Source organism: Coprinopsis cinerea, assembly GCF_000182895.1.
Source record: "Coprinopsis cinerea okayama7#130 chromosome 9 map unlocalized cont3.9, whole genome shotgun sequence".
Taxonomy (NCBI): Eukaryota; Fungi; Basidiomycota; class Agaricomycetes; order Agaricales; family Psathyrellaceae; genus Coprinopsis; species Coprinopsis cinerea.
The window spans coordinates 1,711,110-1,723,343 of record NW_003307536.1 but is presented as its reverse complement, the minus strand read 5'-3'; the positions used below and the strand labels follow the sequence as shown (position 1 = coordinate 1,723,343).

Sequence of the window (12,234 nt, the reverse complement as noted above, 5' to 3'; positions counted from 1 at the left end):
GGATATGCTACAGGTGCGAGATTGAACACAGTGAAGCTGGGGCAGGAATTCGTGCGAGGCGAAAGCATGGGGGATAGGGCACACTATGCTGGAGGTTTCGATAACGGTCGAGAAATAGGAACTCCTCGATGGACAGATGCACGACTCGGATGCCGTGCAAGAGTAGTCCCAGCCCGCTGCGCCTGAATACTGCTGAACCTAGACAGCTCTTCAGGCTTAACAGAGACCTTGTTGCCAATGTTGAAACGCCGCATTGTCCTCCGCAGGAAACTCGTTCGGTTCGAGTAGAGTGATTCGTGTATCGACTGAACTCGAGATGGACTGGGTGCAAGAGGAGCACCACCAGCTGAGGCCGCAATCTCTTGCGCCATTCGCCGTTGAGCACGCTCGTGGAGAGTTTTGATGACAGTGGCACGCATCGCGAACTTGATCCAGTCGAGCGGGATGAACCAGATTATGTTCTACAGTGAGTGATCTTTAGTGATAATCAATAGAAAGAAACAAACGCTCACTGACCCAAACCCAGATGATGCCAATCCAACCTCCAGAAATCGAGTGAATGTTGGTGAAACCCCAGTCACCATAAGCAGCGATAATAGACGAGACGAGTTGTGCGACAGCAAAGGCTCCGAGAAGCGCAAAAGACGGACGTTCCATGAAGAAGAAACTATGTGCGCGGGTGACGAAGATCAGAGCCTGCGAAATGATAGCAACCTGAAGATAGGCGATCATGTGCAATTGAGGATCGTTTTTGTCAATGAGGGTTCCATTATTGCGGGACGGGTCGTTTAAGGTGACACCAAATTTGCGTTCAAAGAAGTTGGTCTCGACGATGACCACGATCAGCGCGACACTGGAGGGAATGAAATCAGCGGGGAATGCGACAAATGGAACAGGAAACTTACGTCGACGCTGTAAGGTATAGACCGTAGGCGATAGCATAGGCAAAGATCTCCGCGAGGTTCCAAGAGTCAGGAGAATGAGAAGGGAGTACACGATCGAGAGAAAGGGTCATGATGGTGCCATCGTTGAGCAAAGCCACGACTAGAATCATGAATGGCGGGAAGTCAAACTTGTAGGTGAAAGCCAGGACGGCAAAACAGACGACAATACGGATGGTAACCGCACAGGCATAGATCGAGTAGTTTCTCATACGTTGGAAGATGATACGAGATTGACGAATGGCGTGGACGATTGTGGAGAGACCTGGCTCAGTCAGGACGATATCAGCGGCACCACGAGCAGCATCGGTTGCGCCTTCGACGGCGATACCAACATTAGCACGGGAGAGAGCAGGGGCATCGTTGGCTCCGTCACCAGTCATGGCAGTCAGATGGCCAAGCGCTTGGAGCCGTTTAACGATCTCATACTTGTGCTCAGGAAAGACGCCAGCGAAGCCGTCGGCGTCCATGATCATAGCGTCGAGGGTGGCGAATTTGCTGTCAGGGCCAGGACCATCCTTCAAGACCTTGGCAGGGTACATATGGTCGCCGAGACCAAGACGTCGACCAGTTTCCTTTGCGATCGCGAGTTGGTCGCCGGTCACCATCTTCACTTTGACACCCAAGGACATAGCCTCATCGATAGTCTGTTTGGTGTCGTCGCGGGGAGGGTCAAAAATGGACAATAATCCGATCAACTCGAAACCGTTTCCGGGTGCTTCAGGGTCGTCGCCTGATACCTCCTCATACGCCACAGCGAGGGCACGGAGACCACGGCTGGCATACTCCTCGACGTCCTTCTCGACCTTGTCCTCCTGTTCCTCCGTCTTGTCGCGAGTACACAAGTCCATGATGATGCCGGTCATGCCCTTGGAGACGCGTTTCAGCTTCCCAGACGATTCTTCTCGATAGGTAATCTCCGTCCGCTTGTCGACAGGGTTGAAAGGCTTGAAGTCTAGCAGCTTGATACCCTCGCGCGCAAGCTTCACGTCACCTAGGGCGGAGACGACAGCGGAGTCGATAGCGTCCTGGTTCTCTGTACGCGAGGCGTAGGCTGCGAAGAGGATGACCTCGTCGGCGGAGAAGCGGCTGAACGTCTTGATAGTACTTCGGTCGATGGTCAACTTGTTTGTGGTGAGGGTGCCAGTCTTGTCGGAGCAGAGGATCGTGACACCAGCCAGTTCTTCGATGGCCGTAATACGCGTGACGATAGCTTTGTGCTTGGCCAGCTGGGTGGCACCGACGGCCAGGGTGACGGAAAGAACGGTTGGCATTGCAATGGGGATCCCGCCGATGAGGAGGACAAGGATGTTGTTGAGACCGCGGCGGTACTGGTACCGGAACCCTGCGTAGAGCACGAAGATTTCTGCGATGACGAAGATCCCGATGGTGACCAAACAGAATGAACCAATGTACGCCAAAATTCGCTGCAAATGCCCAGTGGAGTCATCATCTTGTCCAACCAGCGAGGCTGCTCGTCCGAAGAAAGTGTTGGGTCCGGTGGAGATGACTACTCCTTCTGCTTCGCCCTGTTTGCACGTAGATCCACTATCAACCAGATTAGAACGGGCCGAGACAAAATTAAAGCGTGAACTCACGAGAAACACTCGTCCCCCACCTTCTTCGACTGCGGCAATGATTCTCCCGTTAGAGCAGCCTGGTCTATAGAAACATTGATAGCCTCGAGAAGCCGACAATCCGCAGGAACAATGTCTCCAATCTTGAAAGCGACAATGTCCCCCGGTACCAAGTACGCCGACTCCATCTCCACCCACCCGCCGTCTCGCCGTACCTTCGCCTTGGGAGCCAGTGCGTCCATGAGTGCCTTGACCGCATTACCCGCATTCCTCTCTTCGTAGAACCCGATCGCCGAGTTGGCGAACAAAAGCGCGACGATACCGACAAAATCTTCCCAATCAGGGGGCGAACCTTGACCGTTGGACAGGATGATTGCAACTACGGCTGCCGCCTCCATGACCCAGGAAAGGGGGTTCCACATGAAACTTAGGAACTGAATACCTAGGCTCAGAGAGAATCCCCGCAGGAGAGACGGAACAAGCGTACCTGGAGAAACGCGTTCTGCGATTTCTCTTCTAGTTTGTTGGGCCCGAATATCTGCAGTCGCCTTTCCGCCTCTTCATGGCTAAGACCATGCTCATTACACTGCAACAGCTGCAGCACATCGTCGACCTCAATAGTCTCAAGATCGACCTTCTCTTTATCGTAGAGATCCTCTGCTGTGAGTTGGATCTATCCAAGGTCGGTAAGATTCCCTTGTCATTCAATGCATCAACAGCACACTCACAGCACTCATATCAACCTTCGCATCTGAGAAATGGATGAGATTCAGAATAGACGGGAGGCGAATTGAAACGTACGCGAAGCCTTCTCACTCGTATGCTCAAAATCCTTGTATTCCCGCTTCCTCTTCTCTTGATTCTCTGCAGGCGGTGGCTGACTGGTTCCATTGGCGGCGCTTGCGGGATTAGCCTCAAAATGCGCTGACGGATTGCCCTACGAAAGATCAGCTCAACGCACTCCCACCTCAGAGAAAGCACTCACCGTCGGATTGGGATTCGCGCTCATTGCAGTTCAATGACTGTCAGATGAGTAATTGGGTTGTGGGTCGAGGGGTGGACGGAAAGAAGGAAGACAACAACGAAATTCAGTTCCTTTTGAAACTTTGAAAAGCCTGGAATGATAACACATTGAGTCACCGGACTAGGTTCTTCTGAACCGTCCTGAGGCCAGTTTGCCGCCAAATGCAATATTTAGTGGAGGAGTTGGGCATGTACGCCGAGGTCTCAGGCTCAGGCTGGTCAGAAGTCATCGCGCCCTATCCTTGGGTTTCAGGTTGATAAGGGTTGGTTTGAGCTCGATGTCTGTCGAGGCTGTGGTTGCAGGAAGAAAGATCTTAGGTCAACTTCAGCCTCGCAAGTTGCATGATGGGAAGCGCGCATTGATCCGACGAGTTCGGAGCACAACCTGCCTCGTCAAGAAGAACGAAAAATCGTGTACGAGAGAGAAAATAGATGTATTTACAACAACAAGCAAAGTACAAGGGGGCCTAGCGTATAGTGTCCTCGTTAGTAAGTAAAAAGTGGTCATTAGCAGTCCATCCATCCAAAGAAACTGCAGGTATGTATCAAGCATCTCAAAATGTAGTAGTTCATATGGTGAGCTCAATCCCTACTAAATACACTCGTAACACCATGCAGAACACCCTTACCCGCGTTAACAGGAAGAGCGCCAATCTGCGTCATAGCCCTCCCTCCAACACTGGTAAACGTCGACGCAGTCTTTCGAGTCTTGGCGATGATCATAGGGTTGAAAAGGAGTTGAAGGCGGATACGCCCCTTTTGACCGTGCTTGGGTGTAGAAAGGGCGATAATGCGCTCGGTTGCTCGGAAGGGTTCGAGGGACTGGAGGTCGATTTGGGCACTGCCGAGAGATTCGTCTGATTCGACCCTATTCCAGTCGAACACTTCGATCTGGAAGTCGGCTGCAGCACGGGAGGGCTACGAAGCGGGTGAATCAGCAAATTCGTAAAGGAAAGAAAGAGAAAGACGGGGACTTACAACGGTGACTTCGAAATCAACATTCCACACTGGGGTCAGAGTCTTCTTGTGAGGCTCAGACTTGAAAACCTTTGAGCCGTCCAGGGTGAAGACAGCGTAAGGATCCGATCGGGTGCCTCCTCTATCAACAGCGAGGATGTCTTCTCCATCAAGCAGAGTCACACGGAGGATACCCTGGTCTGAGTCGGGCAAGGTGTTTAGCAACACGATGGAATGTGGAGGCACCGAAGTCACTTACTGCTGACAGTCTCCCGAGGCTCGAGGACAATCGAAACAGGGATGTAGCGAGCTTCGACCAGAACCGTCGAAGGATTCTTCCCGTTCTTATCAGTAAGGACGTATTCCTTCGGTCCATCCTACAGGAAGACAAAGTAACCTGAGCACCGGTCACCAGGAGGCATGAAAGAGACCACGTACGAAAGTATCCCTCAAAAAGTCCTTCACGGGCCCATTCCATTCAGAAACAACCTTATCCTCACCCTCCTCATCGGCCGCATCCAAGTACAGATGAACCTGTCCGAAATCAATCTCCTTGATAAAGCCCTCGCCAACGAACTCCCAGCGGGCAGACTTGCTCCTGGACTTAGGAGTGCTGACACAAGGCCACTCGAAATCGTCCAAGGCGACTTCGATACGTCCCTTGACCGAAAGGATACCTGAGACGACGTTCACCACGATGATGCCGGATTCTAAACCAATTCGTCAGAACGAGAGGAAGCAACAATATGACGGAGAACATACGTTGAGCCAACAACTCTTCCACAGGGTACTGGATACGAACAGGTGCCGCAGACTGAGGGGGAGTCGAAGGCGCGGTGGGACTGGGCTCAGTAGGCGATCCAGGCACCGCCGTAGCTTCACCGTCTTCAGCCTGAACCTTCGTATTGATCTTGGATAGGGTATGCCTCTTGCTAGGCCTATACGTGATACGAACCGGCGACGAATCAGCATGATCACTAGACGCATCTGACACATCTCCACCATCTTCGTCATCCTTGACTTTCTTCGCATTGGGATGCCCCTTCTGCTTGTCAAACTGAATATCCACCTGCCACGCTGGAACAAAGGTAGCCTCGTAGTGCAAGACGCCCTTGGTCTTGTCCCTCTTGAGAACGAGAGGATCGGCGGCCTTTTTCGTACCAGTGGATTCGTAGGGTGTGCGGGGGTCGTCGCTCTTCTTGGCCACTTGGGATACGAGGAGTTCGACAGAGCCGAGAGGTCGATCCTTTGTCACCGTTTGCTCGTCGAAGCAGTCCATCATGATTGACTATCAACCTTCGTCAGCACGATGAATATTAAAGGTTTGGCGTTTGTCATACCTCGGTCAGGTCGTGAACTGCAACGAAGGATTAACGTTCCGAACAACGAAAGAACGAATGAAACGACGCACCAGGAACATAGAAAATCTCGTCCCAAACAGGATTGAGGTCTAAGATCGACTAGGTAAGGTCCAAATAGTTTCCGTACGTGCACCGACTTACTATTATCGATGACCTTGGTCTTGCCCTTGGTTTCATTCCTGACTTGCACCCGAACATAGGGATCGCTCTGTGCGAGCAGAGGCCGATTCAATGAAAGCCCTAGCTTGTACAAACGTCACGCTCACCTTTCCACCAAAGCCACTCTCCACGTTCCTTGATCATCCATTCAGCTCCACGAATCGCGCAAACCAAGGAACCAAAGCACTCACTTAACATCAACCGCCTTCTTAATCCATAACTTGACAGCACCAATCGGCGGTACATATCGATCCGCACCATGCAAGCTCCCCGACATCGCAACAGGTTTCCAAGTCGCCGATACCCTAATCTTGCCAGACTTGCAGTCGTTCAGATTAAACCACTCCTTGCCATACGACTTGCACTCCAACAGATCTTTCAACGCAACGGACATGAAACCAATAGTAGGATTGCGTCGGAAATCCCGGTCGTTGATAACCTTGATAGTGATGATGTCGGTGTCCTTGGACGAGCAGAGGAATTCATAGGGAGCTTCCCAGACGGGGTTGAGTGTGTGTTTATAGGTTGCGGTGGTGAATGAGGACTTGGGACCATTGTTGATGTAGACCTTTGCGAGAGGACTGAGTTCGCCGTTCAGAGACGTAGCAGTGTCCAACTCCTTCGCTTGGTGAATGACGAGTCGAACAATACCGATAGCTGGGGGAGAATAGTTAGTCCAGAGTACAAGAGCTATAAAGTAGAGTACATACTTGAATCCTCTGTGTCAATTGCTTCATCCTTGTCAGCAGTCTCGGCGCCAGGTTCGGGAGGTTCAATGACGGGATAGTAAGTGACGTTGTATCGCAGCTCGCCACGGTCCTTTTCTCCGTCCATCAACCGACTAGTAATATTCTCCTGAACGGAGTCTTCCCTGAGCAGTGCCAAATCGAAGGATGCCGTGCTAAGCTTGACGTTCGACCGACGGTCGTTATAGTCATAGACATGGAGGTTGAGCTTTCCTTCGAGCTTGTTGACCAGAACGTATTTGGTTTCCATCCATGTAGGGTTGGTCCTGAAGTTCAAGGTAAGCAAATGGGAGAAAGGATGTAAGGCAATTCACGAACGTGTTGCTTCGCCATTTAGTACGAGCAACTGCGGGGCGTTGGTCGATAGCAAGGGAAACGTAAGGATCGGGAGTCTTGTCTCCGAGACTGCTCCCCTTGACACCACGAGCCGAGTGCACCATGACTTCCAAAACACCGATAGCAGTTTCGAGTGGCCTTCCTGACATGATTTGCTCCAGGTTGAGACGGTACATGGCGGGGTGGTACATCATGGGACCAAGGACCCAATGCGTAGTGTCCCGAATGAACGAGGATAGACCCGGAATCTGAATGAAGGGTCAATAGCCGAAATTCAGACGGGAATTAACCACTCACGTTGGTGATGTCCACACCAAAGGTATCTCCACCAAGAGGTTTCAAGGAGTAGTCGATAACTGGCTTCTCCATGAAGCAGAAGTCGAGGACCTGAACATAGGGGAATTCCGCAGACAACTTCATCCGAATCCGAATGCGGCCAGTCACAGTGATATCTTCAACCAAGACGGGGATGGTCACAACAGCAAGTCCTTTTCCAATTCGAATCTCGAGAAGAACTCGAGGGTTGAGCTTCTTGTCCACCTGAGCAATAGTCATATTGGCGACATCGTTGGGGGCGAAAGAGATATCCCAGTCCATTTGGACGACATCGTCCTCCTCTTCCACCATGGTCCAAATCTTTTCAATTCTCGGCGCTTTGCTTCCAAGGCTGAATTCAGAGAGACGAAGGGCATCGAGGAAGGTCGGTGTACTGATGCTGAGGATTTGGTCAACGGAGGTGGTGATGGTCGCAGAGAGGACGGGTTCGTAGATGTTCCAGAAGCGCTCCAGGAAGCCGTTCATCCACTCAACAGTCTCCGGATGATCAGGGCCCCGCTTTGCTTTAGTCATTTCGCGAACCATGTCGTCCCGGGCATCGCGTTCGAAGCGTTTTACTGTCGTGGTATAGTGGGTATAACAGACGCCCAGGATGACGAGGAGCCATCCCCAGCCGAAGCCAAGCCAGGTGACGAAATGTGAAGAGAGAACAGCCTGCATGCAATGTCAATGATTTCGCGCATCCCAAAGACAGCCAATACTGACGAAGACGATGATTCCTGCATTGTTGTACCAAGCCACGTAGAATTGCTCGCTCACAAACTTGCTGAGGATGGCGTTGTCCTTCTCTTCGCCTTCGGTGAGAGGTGGCTTGTCCAGACCCAGCGCCTGGCGCCAGCCGACGATATACCAATCCGGAATGGTGTACTTGGTGGTGGTGGGTGCGGCTTCTTCGGTCGCTTCATCCTTCCCTTCTACTTTGACGACAGGGGCCGGTGTACCATCTGGTTTGACTTCTTCAGGTTTGTCCGAGTCTTCAACGACGATGCTTGGGATTTCGAATGGGGCGGCAGTCGACACCGCAGCCGAAATGCCTGGCACCTAATCAGTCTACCTCATATACCGAGTGCAAGATGCGTGCTCACCTTGTGCCAGCTTAGCCCCTGTGTTTTCACCGACCCCTTTCATGGGCGCGAGCTTGTCCTGCGCGACCCGCAGAGCCTCTGCCCCCTTCTGCTCTGGCGGAGCATCGGGGTCGAAGTGGTACACGTTGCCGCCTTTTGCTTTATCTTCGTCGAAAACCTGAGGCCCTTTTTCGAGAAGCGGTTGCTCCTCCTGTGGGTTCGTTGCCATCGCGGTTCGACCAGCTCAAGGCAACAACACAGCGCGGGGATGCACACAGCGGTCGCCTCGTGTTCGTCGAGTGCAGATATGAGGACGGTGTTGGTGGGGAAGAGCGAGGGACGACGCCGACGTCAACGTCCGCAACAGGTCAAATGCAAAAGCCTGAGGCTATTCGGGCCTGATGTCATCCCCAACCATTCCTGCGGTGCTGATGTATAAAACTCCCGCACAAGAAAGACGCCTCGTGTTCTAAAATTAGACTTAAGAAATGGATTGGGGTCTTGAACTACTGTCTTGAGCCACTAGTTTCGCGCCCGTTTGTGAATTGAGAAAGATATAGTAAAAGCAAGGTAATAAAAAACAAGAGAGTCATGGTAAAAGCGCGTCTCTACCGCGGCGTCTTGGCCGTAATTGTGCCAAGCGCAGGCAAACATTTCTTCCCGGTCGTGCACAGCCGGTTGATCTTGGGATTCACCTTGATCAAGGGTTCCAGCGAGGGCACCCTGCGGTCTGCACGCTTGGTGCATGCAGCACAAAGGCAGCGTCTCTGCCAATTGTCACTTGATGTGGACAAATTTATCCTTGCTTTGACTAAACCCTCAAGATCCTTAGACTCGAACGAGTCCATGAGGCTCTGCTCGCGGAACCGTGTTTTGATGTCGCCAGACAGGAAGTTTGAGGTACGGGAGTTGTACGGGAGCTTCAGGGTTTCATTGTGTGGAAGTTTCGACGTCAAGTGAACAGGAGAGCAGGACGAGGGTGACCAGAGAGCAGACACTTAGACGATTGCCAGAAATGTCAGAAGCTGACCCCGGCTGTAAGCAATCGGTGGAGGTCGATGGTAGCGCTGATATGTTGATATCTAGCTCTAGTGCTGATTCGTGCCTGAAAATTGCCCTGTGTTGAATATCGAGCAAACAGCAGACCTGCAAATCGGTAGAGAGCACAGAAGAAGGGATGGCGCTTGTGCGCCCAAAGCGTCAATTGGTTCCAATGCCAAAATGAGGCGTACAGTCTGATCAGATGAAATGACCCGCTCTGCTACAAGTTCCCTCCCCAGTGAGGTTACCAGTAGCACCTCCAGTCGTCATGGCCTCCTAGTTCAACCACTGGTCTTGTCTGAGCTCGCCCTTAAATCTGTACGCGTTGAGATTATGTTTCAACCGGGATTCGATGTGAACGGAGCTAGTCATTGCGAGGAACGAGATTCCAGAACATGAGGTCCAAGGGCAAGTTTGGGTTCAAGCTGCGACAGGGTTCTCAGTCTGTTGGGCTCTAATGCCGGAACAACGGATCAGATGCCCGTTGGGTGCGTTCGCAGGGTATTCTCGTCGAGTCGCACTTCAACTTGATTTCAACGATTCCATCAAACTCAGCAAGGGCCAGGGCACTATTATCTTCACAAAAGGGATATCACAAGAGCATAGATAAGCATGGATGACGCCAAAATCTATATCGCATAAAGGTGAGTTCAATTTCCCGGGTTGAGAAAAAGCCCGAGCGCTGAGAGTCATGGAAATTCGTTCTCAGTGGTGAGGTTAATTAACCCCCCAGGACCTCTAGGATAGAACCCCTGTGGAATGCTAATATTGCCTTGACTCGCCAGAGCCTTGCTACTCAGGTAGTAGTAGTAGCACTACCTGGTCCTGCCATGCGAGGGTATTCAGAACGTGATGACAAGGACAGGCCTACTCATGGCTTTGGTCAACCGAGTCCCCCCCGGCGAAAGTGGCCCTTCCTCGCCGACATTCCTCGCATATCGCATGGCACCTCGCAATTCTCGACATCTTTGACGCAAACGCGTTTCATCCATTATGTACCTTTTCCGCCACAAATAACCCAAGGTTCTCCCAAGGCCAAGCCACAGGCGCCCTCCCCTCCTATCCCGCCCAATCAGGAAGGTCCTTCAGCAAATAAGGGCACCGCCTCCCGAATGTTTGACAGTTCTGACAGCGCCATGACGTCCCAATGCAAATTATGCATTTTCAATCTTCCGCCCCGACACCACCCTCCGTGGAACTAATTCTCGAATCCGGTAAAACACATTTTGCCGGTCCCTGTGGCTTGGTATGGCTTGCATGACATATAATGTCACGCATACCCTCGCGAGGTACGAGGTTTTCGAGGGTGGTCCATCGTCTTCCGTTCCCAAATTTTCCCTGAACGTTCCCGTAACGCGTCGAACACACCTTCGCCACCGTTCATTCGAAGATGAAGTTCCAACTCGTTGCAACCCTTCTCGTCCTCGCCTCTCCCGCTCTCAGCTGGGGAGTGAAACGCGATGTCGCTCAAGAATCCGTTGCTGGGCTCACCAACGCTGAACGTTTGGCGCGTGGTTTGCCTTTGAACCCACCTGTTATCCGTGGTTCAAAGATCGGTATGTACAAAACCTTCGATCCAGCGTTTAGTTTGTACAATGGTGACCAATTTTTCTCAATCATGCAGCCCGTCAGGCCGCTTCTCCCGTCCCTGTTCCTGTCGCAGCCGCTGCTGCCATTCCTACCTCCACCTCGTGAGTTATCTCATTTCAGCATGGTCTTCAAAAAAATCTCAATGCAGTGTCCATCTAGCGTCAACGCGTACATCGAAGTCAGGGCGGTCGAACCCGAGCAATCGCGGATTAGGAGAAATTTCGCCGGAATCAAGTCCAAATCCATTGGCTGGGTTAGCAGCACCCGCGACGAGGATGGTGTCTACGTCTCAACCACCAAGCGCTCCGAACGTCTCGTCGTAAAAGTCGACACTCAGGAATTGCAAAAGGGCAGAGGTTATCTCAAGGTGCGTTCAGCCGCCCATACCGTTCCTTATCTCATTCCCGGGCCTATTTCATACTGATTATTTCAATTTTACCTTCCAGTCGACCAATACCAGTGACCCCTATCCCTATATTGGCGGTATCGTCCCCGATACGCGCGAGGTTTGGGACAAGGGGTCAAACAGCACTGCTCTCTTGGTTGGTACCGAGAAGACCCCTCGAGGCGTTGGCTCGATCTCTGTCGGTTACAGCTACAATACCACCGAGACTTTGAAGGAGGAATTCGATGCTCAAAGTGCACTCGTGAGTTACCGTCCTTTCGCAGAAGGCGAGCATCCTCTGATACCGATTTCTCCTCTGGTAGTGGAAGCTCAACCCTACGACCAAAGAGCTCTCCGCTGTATGGCTCAACGACGATGGCACGAAGCACGACGCTTTGATCTCCGGTGTCGAGGTCAAGACCGTCAAGTCGAAGGACTCTGAGGGTGACAACGAGGTCTTCCAATTGTTCCTCCTTTCCAACCTCACCGAGAAATCTGTTCTTCCTGAGGTACGTGGTGGTATACCTCACAAATCCTCAGCCCTGCTGACGCTACGATCTAGCTGAAATTTTATTTCGTCCCAGTCTGACCGGCGAATGTCAATCGGATTTCGTCACCGCAGTGAACACCTAACTCATAGATGTTCGGAGAATAGACTATGCAACTCGCGGACTCGACTATGTATAGAGACAAGACATTGTTAAATTTAGAAGTTTTG

General features: G+C 51.8%; 4 protein-coding genes across 4 annotated transcripts; 1 reads left to right on the top strand and 3 right to left on the bottom strand.

Annotated features, from left to right (window-relative positions):
• Positions 1–83: 83 nt before the first annotated feature.
• Positions 84–3,527, bottom strand: CC1G_03517 (plasma membrane H(+)-ATPase 1; the record flags this gene model as incomplete). Its single annotated transcript, XM_001832451.1, has 8 exons — positions 84–461; positions 517–853; positions 906–2,489; positions 2,540–2,952; positions 3,006–3,191; positions 3,247–3,269; positions 3,320–3,455; positions 3,504–3,527. 8 exons carry the CDS (start codon positions 3,525–3,527, stop codon positions 84–86), a joined length of 3,081 nt encoding a protein of 1,026 aa, XP_001832503.1.
• A 431-nt stretch (positions 3,528–3,958) lies between these two features.
• CC1G_03516 (transmembrane protein) lies at positions 3,959–8,825 on the bottom strand. The gene is made up of 15 exons (XM_001832450.2): positions 8,522–8,825; positions 8,142–8,470; positions 7,398–8,090; positions 7,083–7,348; positions 6,729–7,030; positions 6,210–6,675; positions 6,126–6,153; positions 6,001–6,067; positions 5,910–5,948; positions 5,839–5,855; positions 5,261–5,786; positions 4,937–5,208; positions 4,758–4,875; positions 4,520–4,698; positions 3,959–4,459 (listed from the first exon to the last, which is right to left on the bottom strand). The coding sequence occupies exons 1-15, from the start codon at positions 8,727–8,729 to the stop codon at positions 4,124–4,126; spliced, it is 3,846 nt and encodes a 1,281-aa protein (XP_001832502.1). The 5' UTR covers positions 8,730–8,825; the 3' UTR covers positions 3,959–4,123.
• A 283-nt stretch (positions 8,826–9,108) lies between these two features.
• On the bottom strand, positions 9,109–9,811 carry CC1G_15201 (hypothetical protein; the record flags this gene model as incomplete). Its single annotated transcript, XM_002910520.1, has 2 exons — positions 9,109–9,497; positions 9,766–9,811. 2 exons carry the CDS (start codon positions 9,809–9,811, stop codon positions 9,109–9,111), a joined length of 435 nt encoding a protein of 144 aa, XP_002910566.1.
• Positions 9,812–10,931: 1,120 nt separating this feature from the next.
• Positions 10,932–12,105, top strand: CC1G_03515 (hypothetical protein; the record flags this gene model as incomplete). Its single annotated transcript, XM_001832449.1, has 6 exons — positions 10,932–11,097; positions 11,166–11,232; positions 11,291–11,498; positions 11,578–11,778; positions 11,840–12,025; positions 12,079–12,105. The coding sequence occupies 6 exons, from the start codon at positions 10,932–10,934 to the stop codon at positions 12,103–12,105; spliced, it is 855 nt and encodes a 284-aa protein (XP_001832501.1).
• Between the last annotated feature and the right edge of the window lie 129 nt (positions 12,106–12,234).

Excerpts from the sequence above, each read along its gene's own strand:
- CC1G_03516 (XM_001832450.2), bottom strand. The coding sequence starts at position 8,729 with ATGGCAACGAACCCACAGGAGGAGCAACCGCTTCTCGAAAAAGGGCCT. Across the intron at positions 6,676-6,728 it reads AATTGACACAGAGGATTCAA|CTATCGGTATTGTTCGACTC; the intron begins GTATGTACTCTA and ends ATTCTCCCCCAG. Across the intron at positions 6,154-6,209 it reads AAGAAGGCGGTTGATGTTAA|GAACGTGGAGAGTGGCTTTG; the intron begins GTGAGTGCTTTG and ends TGGATGATCAAG.